Raw genomic sequence first — 22,504 nt, 5'->3', positions numbered from 1 at the left:
ACGTGGAGCTAGGAGGAATGGTGGGTGAACTGGTGGAACAGTGGCTGGGTATTGGGTGAAGTGTTATAGTGGAGTAAGCCTGCAGATGCTGGTGATGGTAGTAAAACACACAGAAATGCTAGAGGATTTCAGCCAGTCTCACAGCTTCCATAGGAGGTAAAGATATTTGACAGGCATTTCGGGCCTGAGCCCTTCAAGGTATAAGCGAAAAGCAAGCAGACATTTGAATAAAGACTGGGGAGAGAAAGGGGGAAAGAGTAGCTGGGGGAGGAGTCCAGACCAACAGGCAAAAGGTGTTAATTGTTTATGATAAGAGGAAAGGTGAGAATTGATTTTGGCTCTGTGAAAGAAGACAGAGGGAAAAGGGGAGGGAGGGAGAGAGAGAGAGAGAGAGAGAGAGCAAGCACATAAACTGGGGGAAGAGACAGAGGATGAAAATGAGGGGGGGGGGGGTTTCATGGAAACTGGGTAAATTAGTTAATGCCATCTGGTTGGAGGTTGCCCAGATGGAAGATGAAGTGTTGTTCCTCCAATTTGAGGGGGGGGGGTCTTAGTCTGGCAGTGCACAAGACCATGGGCAGACATGTCGGCAAGGAAATGGGATGGGGAATTCAAATGGGCGGCCACTGGGAGATCCATGCTCTGGCGGCAGACAGAGCCAAGTTGTTCAACGAAGCGATGTCCCAGTATGCAGCCAGTCTCTTCGATGTAGAGGAGACCATAATGGGAGCACCGGATGCAGTCGACAACCCCTGTAGATTCACAGGTTTTGCTTCACTTGGAAGAACCGTCTGGAGCTCCGAATGGTAGTGAGGCAGGAGGTGTGAAGCATCTCCTGTGGTCACCAGGAGATGGTGGGGAGGGAGGAGTGGTTGAGAGAATCACAGATGGAGCGGTCCCTGCGAGAGGTAGAGAGGGGAATATGGTGGCACAAGGCTCTGGTACTAACTCACAGATGAGCACAGGACACTGCTGCAGAGCAATACACACAGTGTACGCCCTCATGAAAAATTCTCTGTTCCTTAGGGAACGCCACTGCCCCAATCTTAAAGGCATGGTTTTATAAATCCTTACCCCAGGAGCAGGCATTGCAGGCAGCAGGGTTAGTGTAGCAGTTAGTGGAATGTTATTACAGCGCCAGCAACTCGGGTTAGAATCCGGCGTTGTCTGCAAGGAGTTTCTATGTTCTCCCCTTTTTTGCGTGGGTTTCCTCCGGGTGTTCCAGTTTCCTCCCACTCTTCAAAAACACACAGGGGTTGTAGGTTAGCTTGGGCTTATGGGCTGGAAGGGCCCGTTATTGTGCTGTACGTCTAAATTTTAAGATTTACATTCAATTTTGTTTTTGGCTGTAGCCCCCTTAGGACTCTGTTCAGTTTCTGGGCCCCCTTCCCTGTGAAGCAGTCATTTAGTTGGTTTCTTCCGTGTTTCCCTCCTACTCCGTTGGGACCCCCTTAAATGAGCTATGGTACCCATTGAGAATGGATGTGGGATTTAGCAGCACTAGAACCATAGAACTATCAAACATGACAGCACAGAAACCAGGGCTGAACTATTATTCTGCCCAGTCCCACTGACCTGCACCCAGTCCACAGCCCTCATACACCTCCTATTTTTGTACCTAACCACATTTTTCTTAAATGTTAAAATTGAGCTTGTGTTGCGGCGCAAATGGCAAAGCAGGGGAACCAGCTCCATGTTTGTCATGGCTGCGGCAGCGAGGCAGCTGCATAAAGATGCAGCCGGGTTTTGCTTCCCTCATGGGCAGAGGGGCCGCGCACGTGCACTTGGCTGCGTCGTTACGTCACTGCCAATACAGAGGCGGGACTTGACGGCCATCTTATAAGGGGCAGCGCGGGCTTTTTCAAATAAACTGTTGGAAATGAAACTGACTCCAGCGCAAGGTCTCTGTTCTTGTTTCCCCCTTGTAGCTACCGCTACAGTGGGTGACCCCGACGAGCCCAGACGATTCTGGACTCTGCATCATGGACACTGCAGCACTCAACAAAGTGGATATGAAATTACCGCCCTTCTGGACGCTTCACCCATGCACTTGGTTTGGGCAAGTGGAAGCACAATTCCACCTCTGGCAGATCACCTCCGACTCGTCAACTTTCTACCACCTTGTCAGCACCCTCAACCAAGAAACTGCAGCCAGAGTGGACGACCTGATACACAAACCCCCAGAGGAAGGTAAATACCCAGCTCTCAAGAAACGCCTCTTAAGTACTTTCGGCCTGTCCAGATGACAGTGTGCCACTGGGCTCATGCACCTAGACAGCCTAGGAGACAGAGCACCATCTGCCCTCATGGACAAATGTTCATGCTGGCAGAGGGCACAAGCTGTGCTTCATGTTTAAGCAGGTTTTCCTGGAGCAGATGCCGGACAACATAAAGCTCCTGTTGGCAGATGAGGATTTCTCGGACCCACGCAAGGTCGTGCCCAGAACAGATGTCCTGTGGCGCACGAAACACCATGAACCAGGTGTCGCGCCCCAACCCCAACCAGGCACAACCGCGCCGCAGCAAGCTGCAAGAGGCACCAAACACTAACTGATGCTTTTATTACCAACACTGGGGGGCACAGGCATGGAAATGCAGGCAATCCTGCTCGTTTCTGGAAAATGGCTAGGCCAACCGCCGCTAATGGCCATGGCAGCTGGCCACATCAATAGCCTTCTGTGTGTCACCAATAGGGTTAGTGGCTGACGGTTCTAGTTGACACGGGTTCCTGGATGACATAATATCATCTCACCAACCACACTGGAGACACGAGCATGACCATGAGGCCCCACGCTCCGAGCGGCAAACAACACCACCATCAAAACCTTCGGCATGCGCAACATGCAAATATAGCGGAACTGGTTTACGGTGCCCCACTAACCCAGCCAGGCGAATTCTTCTGACTGTCCCAAGATTCAGGCACTGAGGGGAAAGCATTGTTCCAGGGCCTACGGGACAGGTTAGCCTCGTTTGCACCCCCCCACCACGGACAATCCCCAAAGACTTATCAACCACAGACTTTGTATTCGTCTGCCGCAGCCCGCATTCCCCCCTCACCCCCCACCACCCACCAACGACCTGTACAAGGTCCTGCACAACTCTGGCAAAATTTTCACACTGGACATTGCAGGTAGGGAGGAACTGTTCACAGCGGACAGGGTGAAACTGGCACATCTGTACCTCAGCCAGCAGATCGTACCAGCACAGCCCAAGTGCCGGGGGCGACCACCTAAAGGCATGACCCCACAGCACCCCAGGGCAACAATGCACTAGAGCAGGTTCTGGGTGGGGGGAGGGTTGTGTGACGGTGCACACTGCGACACAGACGAACTGGATCCATGTTTGTCATGGCCACAGCAACGGAGCAGCTGCTTCAAGATGGTGCCGCCGGGTTTTGTTTCCCTTGCGGGCAGAAGGGCCACGTATGTGCACTTGGCTGCTTTAAGATACCAAGTATGCCAATGCTAAAGTCTGGAAAACAACTAAGTTACACACAGTGGTACTGAAGAGCAGGGGAAGGACACACAGGCAGGTCTAGGAGAAAAATGGCATGGGACACAGAGGCCTGGCTGTGAGCACAAATTATTGGCATCTGAGGAGGGCATCTAATGCTCTACTCATTATACACCCATGACTCTGGCCAGGGACAATTCCAATGCCATCTATAAGTTCACTGATGATTCCACAGTTGACAATATCACAAACGGCAATGAGGAAGTGTACAGGAGGGAGATTGATCAGCTCGTTGAATGGTGTAATGACAACAACCTTGCGCTCAACGTCAGCAAAACCAAGAAGATGATTGTGGACTTCAGGAGAAAGTCAGGGGAACACAACCCAGTCCTTATCGAGGGCTCAGTTGCAGAGAGGTCAAGAACTTCAAATTCCTCCATGTCAATATCTCCCAAGATCTGTCCTGGAGTCTCCACATTGATGCAATCACAATGAAGGTTCGCCTGCGGCTATTCTTTGTGAGATGTCTGAGGAGATTCTGTATGTCACCGAAGACTCTCGTAAACTTCTATATGTGTCCCATGGAGAGCATTCTGGAGGGTTGCATCACTGCCTGGTATAGAGGCGCCAATTCTCAGGACAAGAATAAATTCCAGAGGGTTGTTAACTCACCCTGTGACATCACAGGCATCAAACTTCACTCCATCGAGGACATCTACATGAGGCGGTGTCTTAAAAAAGCAGCCTCTATCCTCAAAGACCCCCACCAGCACACAACTCTGCTACCATTGGGGAAAAGGTATGGGTGCCTAAAGACGAGCACTCAGTGGCACAAGGACAGCTTCTTCCCCACTGCCATCAGATTCCTGAATAATCAATGAACCAAAAACACTGCCTAACTTTTTGTGCTCTATTATTTTTACTTTTTGTAGCAATGTTGTAAGATGGTTATAATATGAAAGTTTGCACTGTGATCCTGCCGATAAACACCGAATTTCGTGCCTTGTTCATGACAATAAATTTTGATTCTGAAACACAAACTTTTAAAGTTGGCACCCCCTAGTGCACCAATCACACAACACGCAATCTCAAGCAACCAGCAAATTCACTAAACACAAGAGCATAAGAAATAAGAACAGGAGCCGGCCATTTGGCATGTCCAGTCTGCTCCACCATTCAATGAGATGAGGGCTGATCTGATGATCGGCTCATCTCCACATACCTGCCTTTCCCCATATCCCTTAATTCCCTCGCTATGTAGAAATCTATCCAACCTTAAATATATTTAGCGAGGTCACCTCCACCTCTTCAATGGGCAGCAAATTCTAGATTCACCACCCTCTGGGAAAAGCCTCATCGATGCATTTCATAATTTTATATATTTATATAAGATGCTCCCTCATTCTTCTAAATTCCAGCGAGTATAGTCTCAGACGACCCAATCTCTTCTCATAGGCCAACCTCTTCATCCCTGGAATCAACTTGGTGAACCTCTTCTGCACAACCTCCAAAGACAGTCCATCCTTCCTCGAGTAAGGAGACCAGAAATGCACGCAGTACTCCAGATGCGGCCTCACCAGGACCTTGTACAGTTGCAACAGAACCTCCCTGCTACTAAAGTCAATCCCTCCAGCAATGGCCAACATTCCATTTGCCTTCTTGACAGCCTGATGCACCTGCAAACCATCAATTCGTGCAGATGAATTTCCAACAAAAAGATTCACTTAGAAGTCAGTGGAATTTTATCCAACTCCAAAGATAAAAAAAAAAATCATCCACATCATGCAAAAATAAAGTACAGTAAACCCGCTATCCATAATTCAAGAAACTGGCAGCTTCAAGCAACTGGCCAAAAAAAAACCCTCCCATGTCCTTCTTCACAGCAGCCTACTGCAATCACTTGCCATCTAAATGATATTCTGATCTTCCATTTTTTCTTCCCAAGTGGATAACCTCACATTTACCAATGTTGTACTCCCTCTGCCACTCACCACCTGTCTCCATCTCCCTGCAGACTCTCCATATCCTCATCACAATGTGCTTTTCCACTCTTCCAGCCCCCACTCTTACCTAGCACCTACCAATCCCCATAGGTGCCGGATACTTGGGGGGGGTTTACTGTATTCCCAGAATTTCCAAGCCTCACTCTCCACTGTATTCCTCCATTCCCGAGAACGCCTCTGACGTAAGTGGGAATTGTCCCAGGGCCCATACCTTTGCTGAATTTATGGACTGGAATTTTCTTGAGCTGGTCTTTGGAGAGACGGTTCCTTCGGATTCTTCGTCGATACTGCACACACCTCACTATCTGCAGTACGAAAAAACAAAGTCAGGGATAGACCAGACAAAAATTTTAAACCAGTGACCCGTAACCTTTTTTTTCCTCCACTCACATGCCACCATAAGTAATCCCTTACTAACCACAGAATGGATGCCATAGTTGCACAGAGGTTAGTAGGAGATCATTTAAGGTGGCAAGTGAGTGGAAAAAAAAGGTTGAGATCTACTGACTTTAAATTTAGTCATACAGCACAGTAAAAGGCTCCTTTGGCCCACAAGCCCATGCTGCCCAATTAACCTACAATCTGTGGTACATTTTGAAGGGTGGGAGAAAACCTATAGAGACACGGCGCAAACATACAAACTCCTTACAGACAGCGCTGGATTCGAACCCTGGACTTAATCGTTGGTGCTGTAACAGTATGTCTTGTACTGAGGTTACTATCTAATCACTCAAACGTTCCTCTCACGGTGCGTGGCCTGATAACGCTGCGCACAAAAATGATCCCTTAAAAAACAACTGCTTGAAAAACTATCAAACGTCGGAGCAAGCTTAAAGAAGGATAAATCCACAGGGTTGAGAGGTTGTCTAGACTGATACGGAAGGGCCCTGGGGGGGGGGGGGGGTCAAAGACGGTGTCAGATAACTGAAGGATAGCAAATGTGATTCATTTATTCAAAAAAGGCCGCAGGGAAAAACATACACAATGTCACCAAAGACTCTTGAAAACCTGTAGTGTACAGGAGAGCATTCTGGCTGGTTGCATCACTGTCTGGTATGGAGGCGCCAACTCTCAGGACAAGAAAAAACTCCAGAGGTTGTTAATTCGGCCTGCAACATCATGGGCACCAGACTTCACTCCATCGAGGACATCCACATGAGGTGGTGTACAAAGGAAGCAGCCTCTATCCTCAATGACCCCCACCACCCAGGCCATGCCCTCTTCACTCTGCTAACATCGGGGGAAAAGGTACAGGAGCCTAAAGACGAGCACTCGGTGGCACAAAGACCACTTCTTCCCCGCTGTCCTCAGATCCCTGGCTAATCACGGAGCCATAGACGCTGCCTGACTTTTCATGCATTATTATTTTTACTTTTTTTTATAGTCATGTCGTAAGATGGTTAGATTATGAATGTTTACACTGTGATGCTACTGCAAAACACCAAATTTCATGACTTGTTCATGACAATAAATTCTGATTCCAATTCTAATGGGGCCCCAAACAGTGATGAGGAGAGGACATGTGGACGCAAGTGAAGTGCCTGGGTTTGAATGCACAGATGTCTCTAAGGAGTCTGTATGTTCTCCCCGCGACCTGCGAGGGTTGTCCCTGCATGCTCCGGTTTCCTCTTACCCTCCAAAACGTATGGGGTTGTAGGTGAATTGGTTTTAAGCAGGTGGCACAGGTTTCAATGGCTGTAATCGGTTTCTTCTGGGTTGTAAATAAAATTTAAAATATTCATAATATTCATTATCAATCTGGATATGTATTTTTGGAGGTTTAAGTTTGCAGGTGACATGAAAATTGTTCATCGTGCAGAGGGCTACTGAAACATACCGTATATACGTGTATAATGGTCGATCCCATGTAAAAGTCGATCCCCTTTTATGGCCCAAAAATCACACGCTTTCCATATAACCCGTGTAAAAGTCAACGGGCCTATTTTTGGCCCGGACCGCTCACCTACCTGAGCTCCCGGCACACCGACCACCTGCCCACCCGAACTCCTGATGCCCTGACCCCATGCCCCGGCTGCCTGCCCATCCGAGCTCCCGATGCCACAAACACAGATTTACCACCCGGTCCTGGCCATCTGAGGTCCTGACGCCTTGAATGACACAGGTACTTACCGTGATTAGAAGTAGTATTCCACCCTCCACCCAAAATTTGACCTGAAACATTGGTCCCCAAAACTCAACTATTGCACATACATATGGTACTTTTGGATTCTTGTGTGAAATTTAGTCCCTCAAAAGTATGACCTATAAAAGTCAACCCCCCCCCCCACCAAAATTTGACCCGAACTATTACACGGTATATTGGGTACTGATGAGTTGGTGTGATTGGCAGAGCCACAGTGATGGGATTTAATCTTAGAAAATGTAAAGGGTACAGGATTGACACAATGAAAAGTAGGGCCTCAGGAGGCACTGAGAAACAGATGGACCTCAGTGTACATGCCCAAGGAGTTCAGGTGGATAAGGTGGCTAAAAAGATATAGGGGACACTTGCCTCATTAGCCAGGGATGTATGGTACTTGTAGATATAAGATTTGTTAGACCACAGATGGAGAAGTTTGGGCCAATCTGGTCACCACACCATAGGAAGGATGCATACACGCAAGAGACAGCAGATGATGATATCTGAAGGAACTCAGCGAGTCAGACAGCTTCATGGAGGCAAAAGGATAGCTAACATTTCAGGTTGAGAACCTACATCCAAATGTGACTGCACTAGAGAGAGTGGAGAGGAGATTCACCAGGATACTACCTGGGATTAAGCGTTTCACTTCCAAGGAGAGAATTGGGCTGGGTTTGTTTTTTGGAACACGGGACCCGTCCATAGAGTCCACAGCCAACACCATTCATTTCCTGGGGGGGTGGGCAATGATGTCTACTCAAGGACATCTGTCTACGGTGAGGGGAGGAAAATTTGGGGGAGACTCCAGAGGTAGGTTTTTTCGTACACAGAGAGTAGTGGATGACTGGAATGCACTGCCAGGGGTGGTGGTGAAGGCGGGTACAATAAGGGGATATTTAAAAGACTAAGAAAGGCACTTGGATGTCAGAAAAACAGAGGGAAGGGAAAGGTGAGATTGGCGTGAAGCAGATTTACATAGGGAGGGAGTCACGTGATAGAATAGTGGCTGGTCAAGTGGAACCAGCCCTCTCCAGAGAAAAGAAAAATTTTGAAAAACAGAGCTCAATAAACATAAAATACAGGAAGAGAAAGATAAAGTTACAGAGAAGAGACAGAAGATGGCACCCAAAAGAAAAAAAGAAAGAATAACAGAGAAAAGGGAAAAAGGAAAATCACTGGAGAAGAAAGAAGAAGGCCTTTCCTGCACGTCAGAGCTGAGAGCCACCGTGGAGAGGAGCGGCCGATTTCCGATGTTAGTGAATCCCCAGAGGAGCGGTGTCCTCCCGACCGGCGGACTTCAAAAATGGCTCTCAGCGCCAAGAAGAGGGGCGCAACTGCGCATGCATGAAGAGTTGCGCAAGTAAAAGAAACGGTTAACGCCGGAGTGAGGGGGACTCAGCTGAGGAGCGGCCAGCTGAGAGACGCCAAGTATCGGGGCAATCGGTTGGGGGAAGTAAGTAAGAAAGAAGAAAAGAAGAGTGGTGAGAAAGAGAATGAAGGGCTGGAAGAGGGTGAGCAGCAACGGGGGGATCGACAGAGGGATGACCTGCGGCAGGGGGCCCAGCAGCGGGTCAGCCTGCAGCAGGGGGCTCAACAGCAGCTGGAGGCCCAACAGCAGGTGACATAGCAGCTGGAGGCTCAGCAAGGATACAGAAGCAGCTCACCAGAGAAGGATGAAGATACACAGATACAGGGAAGAGAAGAAGACGACACAGACATAGATACAGACACAGAAGAAGAGGAGGAAGAAGACCAAGGATTTCAAAGGAAAGAGGAAGGTAAACTAGAAAGACAAAGTTTAGATAAAGCCTTTTTCGAAGAACAAATGAGGTCATTAAAAGAATGGCTATCATTAGAATTTAGTTCAATCAAAAGAAATGAAAAGAGCTGAAGACAGAATGCAAAGCTTAGATTTGGTCATGACTGAAATAGGGAAAAGAGTAGAAAATGTGGAGGAACAAAACGAGAAGCTGCTGTAGAAATGGAGATAAATGATTTCAGAGGGAAGTTGGAAGAGAGCAAAAAAAAAATTAGAGACACAAGATTTATTGTCACAAAAAATTGACGTATTGGAAAACTACAGTAGGCAAAACAACATAAAAATAGTGGGCATGAAAGAAGGCAAAGAAGGGTCAGATATGAAGGAATTTATAAAAGGATGGATCCCGAAGGTGCTGGGAACGACACATCCACGTGAAGAAATAGAAATCAAAAGGGCGCATAGAGCACTAGTACCAAAACTGCCACCACATCAAAAACCGAGATCCATATTGGTAAAATTTCTAAGATATACGACAAGAGAAAACATACTGGAGCAGACAAGAAAGAAGATTAGAAAAGATAATAAGCTGTTGGAATATAAGGGACAAAAAATATTTTTTTACCCGGACATAAGCTTCGAACTTTTAAAAAAGAGGTAGGAATTCAACACGGCAAAAACAATCTTATGGAAGAAAGGTTATAACTTTATATTAAGACAACTAGCAGTAGTCAAAGTATTTATTCCTGGGGAACGGAATAGACTGTTCTCAACCCAAAGAAAGCCCAAAAATTGGTGAACATTTGCAGGACAGGAGAAGAGAGGAGGAGGAGTGACAAGAAGGATGACCGGCAAGAAAATATACAAAAATATGTAAAAATATAATGTATATATAAAGATATAAAGATGGATAAGAGAAGGGGAAGAAGGGGAAAAAAGAGAGCTTTGTTATATGTATAGGAAAATAGTGTTCTCTGGGGGGGACTGCGGGTGGGAGAATAATGGTCACTGCAAAATCGGTTGACGCTTGCGAGTAAGTTCGCAAACCGAATGGAAAGGGGAGTTGTGGTTGCCGTCAAGGGACAAGGGGCAATCCTTGCATTGTATATGTTGAACGTTTAATGGGTTTGGAGGGGGCAGGGAAGGTAGGGGGGAAAAAAGGGGAGAAAATGCCACTGTGTATATTTAAGAGGGAAATGTTAGTATGTATTTTGATTGATATGGTTCACAGTGTGAAAAATTTTTTTTTAATTTAAAAAAGGGACAAGGGGCAATCCAAGGAGGGGAGGTTCATTTGGGGTTAAAGGGTTATTGCTTGTGGGGATTGTTGGGGTATTTCATGTCTTAAGTGCGTTGTCATATATTGAGATTAAAAAGGAAAACTTAAAAAACTAATAAAAAAAAAGGGGATGGAGATGGTGAAGAGGCGGAAAGAAGTGAAAATAAAGATATAAGATGGCCACGTTGGACTATATGACTATAAACATTAATGGAATATATAACCAAGTTTAAGTGTATCCCATTGGGAAAAAAAAATCACATATAATTTAAAAGACAAAGTTACAATGTTTGAAAAATCCTGGGAACCATACATGAAACATAACAGAAAGAGCAGGCCTTGGATCACCACCACCTAAAATGATAAGAAGATTAACACGACCAGATTTAACGTGAATAAGTAGATGATATGTCTTTTTTGTTTGTATTCCTTTTATTGTATTTTATATGTTCAATATTTACTGTTTTTTGTGGGGGGTGGGAAGGGGGAAGGGATGGATGGGGAAAAAAAGAGAAAATGTCATTGTGAACATTTAAAGAGATGCATCTGTAAATCTATTGGTTGATATGGTTCATAGTGCGATAAATAAAGAATTACAAAAAAAACAGCTTTACATAGGTTGGCATGACATCATAGGCTGAAGGGCCTGTACTGTTCTATGAACAGGAAAGGAAGAGGGGAACCTTATTTAGAGGGACAGTAGAGTGAGAATTGTCGTTTATCAGGAAGGAGCAAAGGTGATTGCACTTCCGGAGAAGACTGAAGCGGGCAAGGCGACCAGCCACCATCATGTCAACCTTCCACAGAAGCTCTATCGAGAGCATCCTAGCCGGCTGCATCACAGTGTGGGTATGGTTGCTGTAGGGAAATGGATCAGAGATCAATCAACAGGACCCTAAGAGGATCTCTGGAGCCTCCCTCCCCTCCCCACCCCCCCCCCCCGATCAACGTGATCTACGGGGATTATTGTCTAAAGAGAGGACGCAAAATCAATGAGGACACCTTCCACCCCGCACACGGTACCTTTCTGCTGCTCCCGTCAGGGAAGAGATACAGGATCAGAGCCAGCACCGCCAGGCTGAGGAACAGCTTCTTCCCACGGGCAGCGAGAATGCTGAACGACCAGAGGAACTGTTCATACTGACCCTCCGAGATAAATTTATTTATTTATTTGATTCTATATATGAATACTTGTCATGCATGTGTACTGTTTGTCTGTAAGTGTGCTATGTCTGGTTGTGTGTCTATATGTTTTGCACCAAGGACCGGAGAAAGCTGTTTCATTGAGTTGTACTTGGGCAATCAGATGACAATAAACTGGACTTGAGAAACCTTTCCCCTTAGCAAAGGTGGAATAACCAGAAAGTGTAGATTTAAGGAAAGAGCCAAGGGCTTCAAGAGGGAACTTGTGGAAGAAGTGTTTCCCCCCCACCACCCAACTCAAAGGGTAGTTGGAATTTAGAATCCCCCACGTCATAAGAGATCAATGTAGTGAAATCCCCATTATCCGTAATTCAAGCAACTGGCAATAAAAAGGCAAAAAAAACCAAAAGTTTAAAATTGGCACCCCCTAGCGGTCAGTTCACCTTTTACGCCACATACCATCTCAAGCAACCAGCAAATTCACTTATCCGGCATCTACCAATCCCTATAGGTGCTGGATACTGCGAGTTTTACCGTAATTGGAATGGCATAGGTTACAGACTGAGCACTGAAAATGTCATGGCAAGGACTGGTATACAAAGGGTTCATTTTCATGCTGTATGGCTCCATTACAAATTCAACAGCAGCTCTGTAAATTTGCTGGTCAGCTGGGCTATTATGCAAATCAAAACAGGATTCTTACATGGATGTAACAAACATCCGCGATAATCCGGGAATGAGCAAGAAGGAGGAGACTTGCCGGTGCCACAGTGAAAACACTAACCCTGCCACAGTGACGTGATAAAACGTGCTCACTGGATAGCACAGTTCGCCGTTTATGCCAATAGATCACCTCTTTGATCTCCAAATTATAACTTGGCTCAGAAAAATAATCTTTGAAAGATGAGAACCACTGCCTTTAGTCTCAAACCAGATACTGTGTCATCTGATTTAATTCTTCCCTCTGCCAGATATAGTAAAATCTCTGTTATCTGGAATTCAAGCAACCGGCAACCTCAAGCAACAAGCAAAAAAAAACAGGAAGTAAATAATTTGAAATAAATATGAATGAATAAAACTTTAAATAAAAGTTTAAAATAGTAAACATAAACATTTTCTGAAGTAACACATACATCTTTGGTGAAGATGGGAGCAAATATTCAGCCAGTGAAGGGAGGGTCTTGGCTGGGCTTTGCTCATAGCAGCTGTTTGTATAAAGTTGTGTGAAACAGCAATGGCATCGCCCAGGATAAAGAGCTGGTTGATGCCGCTCGCCGTTGGGGCGACTCTCTTAAAGTGTCTCCTTATCCCTGCTTAGTAAGAGTCGCCCCGGTCAGAGGCTTTACCTGTAAACCTTGGGTGGGGGGGGGGCGGGGGGTTTAATATTTATAAATGTTATTGTTCATCTTTTGGGTGCCTGCAGTTGCAGCAACGGTTAAATGTTTTCAAAGAATGTGACCAAAAATTACAAAAAATTTTTTTAAGGTTTATACAGTGCTCTCCATGTTTTGGAACAGACATTTTTTTCCCTTATTTGCCCCTGTGCTGCACAATTTTAAATTTGTAATAAAACAATTCACTTGGAATTAAAGTGCACATTCTAGATTTTATTCAAGGCTATTTATATACATTTTAGTTTAACCTTGTAGAAATTACAGCACTTTTTGTATCTAGTCCCCTCATTTCAGGGCACCATAATGTTTGGGACATTTGGTTTCACAGGTGATTGTGAGTACTCGGGTATGTTTAATCGCTTCACTGGTGCAGGTATAAGAGAGCTAGGCTTGCTTCGAAGCTTTTGATCACCTTTGGAGTCTGTAGTTGCTATAATTAGAGGAGCAACACCTACTATTCCACCTGGGCACTCCCCAACCCGATGGCATTAACAGTTTTTGCTAGGCCACCCTCTGTTCTCCCTTTCTTCCCCACCCTTCTCTTTTCTCCAGCTCTCTGCTCTCTTCCCTTCTCATTTACAGATCTATTCCCCCCCCCCCAGTTTTCTCATGCCTATCCTCCCTTATCCACCTCTTGCCTGTGTGCCTGTGCTCCTCCCCCTGCCTCTCCCCATCACCATTTTGTTCAGGTGCCTGCCTACATTTTTTTCATACCTTCATGAAGGGCTCAAGCCCAAAACATCGGTTATGTATCTTTATCCTTACTACATAAAGGATGTTGTTTGACCTGCTGAGTTTCTCCAGCACCGTGTTTTTACTATGCCCAACAATGAATGGGTATGCCATGGGTATACAGTTGGGTCATTGAATGGGATGAAATTTGTTAGGGGAACATTTTCCGCTATTATGTGGATAGGCCTACAAGGGAAGGGGCCAATATTAGACCTTATACTGGGGAAATGAAGCTGGTCAGGTTAGTGAGGTTTCAGCAGGGGAAGAGTTTGGGACTAGTGAACACAATTCTGTTAGCTTTAAGATAGTCATGGAAAAGGATAACATAGTCCCCAAGTAAGAATCCTAAATTCAGCAAGGGCAATTAAGATATGACTAGGCAAAAGCTAGGAATATAGTAAAACCCCTGGTATCCGGCACCTATGGGGATTGGTAGATGCCAGATAAGTGAGATTTCCGGTAACTTGAGACTCACTCTTACCTGCACAGACCTGAATTAAGAATAAACAATTTAAAAGACAAAAATACTTCACTATATTTACACTGGACAAACTTCACTTGCACAAACCTTACAGCATTTTACTTTATTTTCAGTCACATTCTTTGAAGACATTTAACCGTCGCTGCCTCTGCAGGTTCCTCCCCCTCCACAGAACCTCCCGACCTGTTTACAGATAAAGCCTTACTAATACACTTAATAGTATACTAATAAAGACTCTTACTAAGTAGGGATAAGGAGACTCTTTAAGAGAGTCACCACAATGATGAGCAACATGAACCAGCTCTTCATTTTAGGTGACGCCATTTACTCAAACAGCTGCCATGAGCAAAGCCCGGCCAAGGCACACTGCTGGCTGAATATTTGCTCCCAACTTCACCAAAGTTTAGGTGTTACTTTAGAGAACATTTGCTTCTACAATTTTAAACTTTTATTTCATTTAATATTTATTCTCATTCATTGCAATTAATTATTTATTTGGTTTCCTTGATTACTTTGCCCAGCTGCTTAAGGTTGGCATTTCCGGATAACGTTTTTTTTTTACTGTAGTTGACTGGACACAAACATTAGAGAGTATGAGCACAACTGTCAATGAGAGGCATTTAAGAGTATGAAATGGAAAGTTCCTCTGCTTATTCCTTGAAGAAAGGCTTAGACCCGAAACGTCGGCAATATATCCTTGCTTTTTGTGGATGCTGAAAAGACCGGCTGAGTTCCTCCAGCATCTTGGTTATTTTATGTTCCTAGTCGGGTAAGGGGCAGAAATGTAAAGGTAACAAGAGATACAGAGGCACAGACCACAAAGTAATATTTAAACTTAGACATACAGCATGGTGCCAGGCCCTTCCGGCCCACGAGCCCGTACCGCCCAATTAACCTACACCCGGGGAAAACCCACGCAGACATGGGGAGAAGGTACAAGCCCCTCACAGATTTTGGTTGGCAACGCTGTGAAATCATTGTGCTAGTCACTACGCTAACTGCCGACCATAGCTCAGAGAGAGGCAGACAGGTGAGGGGAAGTTTAGAGATGGGTTGGAGGGGCACAATAACAGATGATCCGAGGGAAAAGTGCCATAGTGTGAAGGCCTTTGACTCTCCACCGCCACTTGCTGCCCGATGATCCGTTGCCCACAGGCCCCACTGCTCACTTGTCCCCATACCTTCGATACCAGAATGACTCTGGACACTGTCGAAGGGTGGTCCACTCAACAATACTGAAATCCTTACTAACATACAGAGGTGAAAGAGATAGGGTCTGTGCCTGTACCATGCACTTACCATAACAGCGATCGTTACAACAACAACAACCCCAACCACACCAGTAAACGGAATGAGGTAATATCCCAGCGGGAAGCTGAAGTCTGGCATCAATACAACGTAAGCACTGTGAACAGACACAAGGAAGAATGTTTGGTGGAGCGACTGACATTGGCAGCTCTGATATTGAGGAAAACATACAGTAAAGTCCCAGTTACCTGGCACCTTTGGGGATTGGTAGATGCTGGATAAGTGTATTTTCTGGTTGCTAGACACTTAAATCTTACAATGCCTAAGTAATGCACCTGCATTAGGAATAAACAGTCTAAAAGACAAAAACATTACACTGTACTTAAACTGAACAAACTTCACTTGCACAAATAGATAAACCTTACAGCATTTTACTTCATTTTCAGTCATATTCTTTGAAAATATTTAACCGTCGCTGCCTCGGCAGGTTCCTCCCCCCTCCACGGAGCCACCCGCAAGACAAACAATCACATTTTAGATAATTAACCCCCACCATCACCCAAGTTTACAGATAAAGCCTCTGACCGGGCAACTCTTACTAAGCTGGGATTAGGAATCCTTTTAAGTCACTCCAACAGCACCTCTCATCCTGGGCGACGCCATTGCTGTTTCACACAACTTTATTCAAGCAGTTGCTACGAGCAAAGCCTGGCCAAGGCTCTCCAGTGGCTGAATATTTGCTCCCATTTTCACCAAAGGTTTTTGTGTTACTTCAGAGAACATTTACAATTTTAAACTTTCAATTTTTAAAATCTATTATTTTATTCTTATTTATTTTGTTTTTAAAATTTATTTTCCTCTTTTTTTTTGCCCGTTGCTTGAATTCCGGATACCCGAGGGTTTTACTGTACCAGCACCGTGGAAGAGACACAGAACCAGAGTGTAAACTAACATCAGTGTAAAGCAGGAAATTGTAGGTTTCCGCGATGCAATTCCACCAATCCACAACTTAAGGAAGCAAGCTACCTAACAAAAGCAGGAGATAGGCACAATGGTCTTGTCATTTACTTCAGAGTTAAAGATAGTACAGTTTACACCAGAGCACCTTGCAATGTAAACATCAACTTGTAATTTCTACAGATATGTGGTGGAAAGTGCACTGACCGGTGTGGTTTTCCACACAAAGAATCTGCCCTCATCTCAAAGATATTGAATGTGGCTACTTTGTTCCACAATGAAGTCGCAAACCAGACAAGGGTTAAACAAAGTGGCCAAACACAAAAATAGACCAGTAGAATTCTGTTCTCTTTTCCAAAGAGACAGCAAAGTGGTCTTCATTAATTCAAAAGTCACTGATTCTGTGTTCCCTTTCTTCCAGGAGTAACACACAACAAACAGCACCATTTCTGGTTACTGTAACTGAATCCTGTCTCTTACAAGGTTTAAACCCCTGTATGTCACAGGCTTTTGATTTCTATCAACTCCAAGCTGACTGTCCAAAACTTAAAACAAAATGTCTGAATTTGGTAATATAGTTCTCCAAGTCATGTGACCATTACATCATCACCAAGGCGAGTCCCAATTCTTGGAAACCTCATGACCAAAAATCTGCTCCTTTTTCAAAATCATTCCATATCCATAACAACCTCATCTTTGTTCAAGAGGCTTAAGTGGCTTTGATCAAAAACAGATGGCTTCCTCAGCAGTTCTTGAATAATTAAAACCCACTCGATCCATTAGCTGTCTGTCCAAAACATGTCGCCTCCGAGAATGAAGACTCTTCTCAGAAAACAATGTTTCTCTATAAATGTGCTGTGACCTGTGTGTGACCCTGTACCAACCCACAGCTAACTTACTAAGAATACAGATGGTGTAGCAGGCCGAGCACCGCACGATTAGACAGACCTAATCGCTGCCCAGTCGAATGGTACGACATGCCTGGGCTCCCCCTTCCCTTCTCAGGAGAAGCCCACATTTGGCGAAACACGTTGCCTGGAGATGTTGCCACTTCCTGGTTTCACGTTGCTGGGCAGGCAGTGACCGCAACACGCTGACATCACTCCCATAGACCAGCGCGCCCCAGACAGGAAATGGGTCATCCCCTAAAAGCCAGTGCGAGGGATTCAAATAAGGTCAATTACCAGTTCATCTTCGTGTTGTGTGGACGTACTTCATTTTAGTAGCACTGCCGTGAGCAGCCACTACAATACAATATTTTAATTCTATAATTGACTTTACCAAGTCATTTTTACAAAAGAAATATAGTTTAACATTAAAGATTAATATAAATTTATTAAGGTATGTTCTCCCCGTGTCTGCGTGGGTTTTCCCCGGGGGCTCTGATTTCCTCCCACTGTTTGAAATGCACTGGGGGTGTCGGTTAATGGGGTGTAAATTGGGCGGCACTGGCTCGTGGGTCGAAATTACCTGTTACCAAACTGAATGACTTAAATTTTAAAAATCTGACTGGTAACTTCTGGAAAATGACAATCAAAACTGTCTATTTTGCAAAAGTCTCTCTCTTTCTCCTCCTTGAAAGAATCCCTGAATCTCAGCCTTTCTTGGGGTACCATTGACTTGGAGTCAGCTCTCATGCACTCCAACATCTGCAAGTCTGGGGGCAGAGTGTAGGTTTTGGGAATCGCTGCTCTTCCCCAGTACAGTTAATAATCAGCTTTTGAAGTATGGGACCAAAAGGGGATTAAATTTGTGCAAATTTGTTATGAAGCAGGATATTTTATTTATTTTCAGAGAATGAAAGAGAAATATGATACATCTTCAAATACTTAATTTTGGACATACTTTACGGTCACCTAGACGGTCTGAATTTGAAATTTTACTTACTGAGGGTGGTAAGAAGGGATTTATAACTGAGATGTATTCTTTATTACAGAATAAATGCCTTAATTGGATTTATATAAATCTAGATTGAAATGGGAGAAAGATTTAGGAATACTTATTTCTCAGGATGGTTGGATGAGTTTATGTAGGAATAGTATGACTAAAATTATAAATGTAAGGTATCAATTAGTTCATTATAATTTTATTCATCAATTATATTTAACTCCAGAAAAATTAAGAAGATACAATTTAATTTCTTCAGACTTATGTTTTAGATGTCAGAAGGAACTAGGTTCTTTTTTTACATTCTGTTTAGCTATGTGAAACAGTAAAACCTTTTTGGAATAGACTTAATGAACTTTTAAAAGCTACTTTGAAAGTGAAACTTTCACTGGATCCTTTAGTATTTTTGTTGGGTGATATTAAGAGGTTGAGTTTATATTTCAAATTGCATTTTTGAGATTGCCTTTAGCTGTGGCTAGAAAATGTTTAGCAATTACTTGGAAGAATGAGACTGATTTGAGTATTCAGGGATGGCAGATGGAATTGAGGTCTTGTATTCCATCGGAGAAGATAACAAATAATTTGCGTGATAATTATTTTTTATATGGAAAACTTTGGAGTCCTTATTTGGATTATATGGGTTTGAGTTTTGAACCACCCTGCCCAATCCTTGGTAATTAATTGCTGAATTTTGTTACGGTTACGGCAAGAGATTTTGGTGTCTTTGGCGGAAGTTTTTCAAACCTTACTGAGATCCAAGAGTTTGGAAAACAACAAGATTGGAGACATAAAAAACAGCAAATTATAGTTCTCAGTTTCACCATTACTGGTAGTATAATTGACAGATTTAATAATCAAAGAAGAAAATGACTAGAAAATACAGTAAAATCGCCATTCTCCGGAATTTTTAATTTTACATTTAGACGTTAAGCCCAATTTACACCCCAATCGCCTACACCCCCGGTACGATTTTGAAGGGTGGGAGGAAACCAGAGCCCCCTGGGAAAAGCCAAGCAGACATGTGGAGAACGTTCAAACTCCTTACAGACAGAGCGGGATTCAAACACATTCATGCAACCGGCAAAAAAAAATGGAAATTAAATAGGTTAAAAAAAACCCCGATAGTTTAAAATTGGCACCCCCTAGCGGTCAGTTCGCCAATCGCTCAACGTGCAATTTCAAGTAACTGTCAGGTACACTTATCTGTATCTACCAGTTCCATAGGTGCTGGATACTGGGGGCTTTACTGTATAATCAACCCAAGTCACATGGCTTAGGCCTGATTATTGAGAGGGAGGAATTGATTGGACGTGTATCCTCTCCAGCCACATCCAAGGCCTCAGAGGACTGAAGAATACCTAATGTTGTTCCATTGTTTAAGAAGAGAGATTTAAAACATCCTTATCAATGGGTTGAGGGGCCAGGGGATTGGAGGGTAGCTAATGTCCCATGGTTTAAAAAAGGCTCCAAAAGTAAACCAGGAAATTACAAGCCAGCGAGCATGATGTCAGTAGTAGGCAAATTATTGGAAGGTATTCGGAAAGATTTGGACAGTCAAGGGATGATTAAGGGTCAGCATGGCAGGATGTGTTTAACCAATCTTAGAGAGTTTTACAAGGAAGTTACCAAGAAAGTAGATGCTATGGGTGTTGTCCACATGGACAAGGTTCCCCACGGGAGGTTAATTCAGAAGGTTCAGACATGAGGTATCCATGGAGAGGTTGTAAACTGGATTTGAGATGGCCTGAATGAGAGAAACCAGAGTGGGGTTGTGGAAAATTGCTTCTCAGACTGGAGGCATGACTAGTGGTGTGCCTCAGGAACCAGTGTTGGGACCATTGTCCGTTGTTGTCAATATCAATGATCTGGACAATAATGTGGGATATTGGATCAGCAACTTTGCTGATGACATAAAAATTAGGAGGCATTGTGGACAGTGAGGAAGGTTTTCAAAGCTTGCAGAGGGATCTGAACCAAATGGAAAAATGGGCTGAAAAATGACAGATGGAATTTAATGCAGACAAGTGTGAGGTGATGGAATTTGGAAGGACAAACAAAGGTAGGATATACACAGTAATTGGATGGGCACTGAGGAGTATGGAGGAACAAAGAGATCTGGGAATTTAGATACATAATTCCCTGAAAATGCTGTCACAGATGGACAGGGTTGTAAAGAAAGCTTTTGGCCTTCATAAATCAAAGTATTGAGTACAGGAGTTTGAAAGTTATGGTAAGGTTCTTTCAGACATTGGTGAGGCCAGATTTGGAGTATTGTGTGCAGTTCTGGTCACCAAACTACAGGGAGGATATCAGAAAGATTAAAAGAGTGCAAAGAAGATTTACTAGGATGTTTCCGGGTCTTCAGGAGTTGAGTTACAGGGAAATATTAAACAGGTTAGGATTTTATTCCTTGGAGCGAAGAAGAATGAAGAGAGATTTGATAGAGGTTTACAAAATTATGAGGGGGCATAGACAGAGTGGATGCGAGTAGGCTCTTTCCACTTAGATTAGGAGAGATAAATACAAGAGGACATGGCTTTAGGTTGAAAGGGGAAAGGTTTAGGGAGGAAAATTAGGGGAAACGTTTTCACTGAGAGAGTGGTGTGAATGCTGCCATCTGATGGTAAACGTGGGATCACTCAAGTTTTAAAAATTAACTGGATAGATACATGGATGGGAGTGGTCTGGAGGGTTATGGAAAGGGTGCAGGTCAGTGGGACTTGCGGTGTGATGTTTGTGGCACAGACTAGAAGGGCCGAATGGCCTATTTTTTGTGCTGTAGTGTTCTATGGTTTACAGGAAATGGAGACAAACCAGGAAATTATTGGCCATTTCAGTGGTACGGAAAGTATTGAAGACATAAAAATTAGGAAAGTAATTCCTAGACTACTTTCAATAGGATCTACTCGCATCTGGAATAGTGAAGACTCTTTAAGGATAACTGGCATGGTTTTGTCTGGGTGATTGCATCTTTTGAGCAGATGAGAGTGTAGGGCAGTGAATGTTCTAGAAATGGACTTTTGTAAATGAATTTGACGCAGCCCCTCATGGGAGACTGATCCAAAAGATTAAAGCACATGAGATCCACAGAGACTCAGTAAGTTGGGTTCAAAGCTCTTTTGGCCACTGAAGATAAGATAGTGATGGAATGGGTTATTCTGACTGAAGGTTTATAACCAGGGTGTTTCACAAGGATCAGTGCTGGACCTTATGTTGTTTTTAATTTTTTTTGTGTGATTGTCTTATGAGGCAAGGGTAGCAGAGCTAAAACTTTTCTCTCTGGAGCGAAGAAGAGTGAGAGGTGACTTCCTGTTGTTACGAACCGCACGTAACGAGCAGCAATAGGCAATGAACCAGACAGTGTTTAATTTATAAAAACATTTTATTTCTAACTCTTAAACTATAGTCTTAACTTTTAAACTATCCTTAACACTAAATGTGTGTGTCTCTGTGTCTGTCTGTGTGTGTGTACCAAACCATTTCAGTCCAGTCCAAAATCTACAAGGTTACTTAAATCTTCACTTTTTCCAATTCAGTGTAGAAGCGTAGGCCTTTGAAATTTGATGCCTACCATTAATGATGAGCTCATGGCAAAACTGGAGTTGTGGCTGCTACAGACTCACGAGTTCTCCTTGCATTGCCTTTGAAGAAATATCTATCCACACGAGCTGTGGTCCTAACACTCCTGATACTTTTGTAGGCAAGACTCAAACTGGGCGGCCTCCACGAAGCTTCCAAGACCCTGGCCCCGGTCTCTCTAAGTAACTTTACTGCTAGTCACACTTAAAATGAAGCGGTCTCTCCAAGTGACCTTCACTGTTGGACACATTCAAAAGGAAACATTTTGCTTCCCAAAAAGGCCCTCCTAGCACAGGTCAATCCACCGAAAAGGCCCAGTCATTCACAGAGCCGGCTTAGCTCTGAATTCCATAGAATGGCTGACCACAAGAGCTCCAGCAGTCAGAATGGTTCTCCCTTGCAAAATCACAATGTCTTTGCAAATGTATTGAATCTGCAACCTTCCCTCA

The 22,504-nt window shown here is 44.1% G+C and overlaps 1 protein-coding gene across 3 annotated transcripts in view; it reads right to left on the bottom strand.

Annotated features, from left to right (window-relative positions):
- LOC138754860 (E3 ubiquitin-protein ligase RNF167-like) overlaps positions 1-22,504 on the bottom strand; it is a 166,492-nt gene that overhangs the window by 78,584 nt on the left and 65,404 nt on the right. For all 3 annotated transcript variants that reach the window (XM_069919776.1, XM_069919774.1, XM_069919775.1), the window contains 2 exons: positions 15,684-15,789; positions 5,668-5,761 (listed from right to left, as the gene is read on the bottom strand). In XM_069919776.1, coding sequence (XP_069775877.1) covers positions 5,668-5,761; positions 15,684-15,789 — 200 coding nt within the window. The remainder of the gene's footprint in view (positions 1-5,667; positions 5,762-15,683; positions 15,790-22,504) is intronic.

Source organism: Narcine bancroftii, chromosome 2 (genome assembly GCF_036971445.1).
Source record: "Narcine bancroftii isolate sNarBan1 chromosome 2, sNarBan1.hap1, whole genome shotgun sequence".
Lineage (NCBI taxonomy): Eukaryota > Metazoa > Chordata > Chondrichthyes > Torpediniformes > Narcinidae > Narcine > Narcine bancroftii.
The sequence above is the reverse complement of the archived record's forward strand: the minus strand, read 5'-3'. Positions and strand labels throughout refer to the sequence as shown.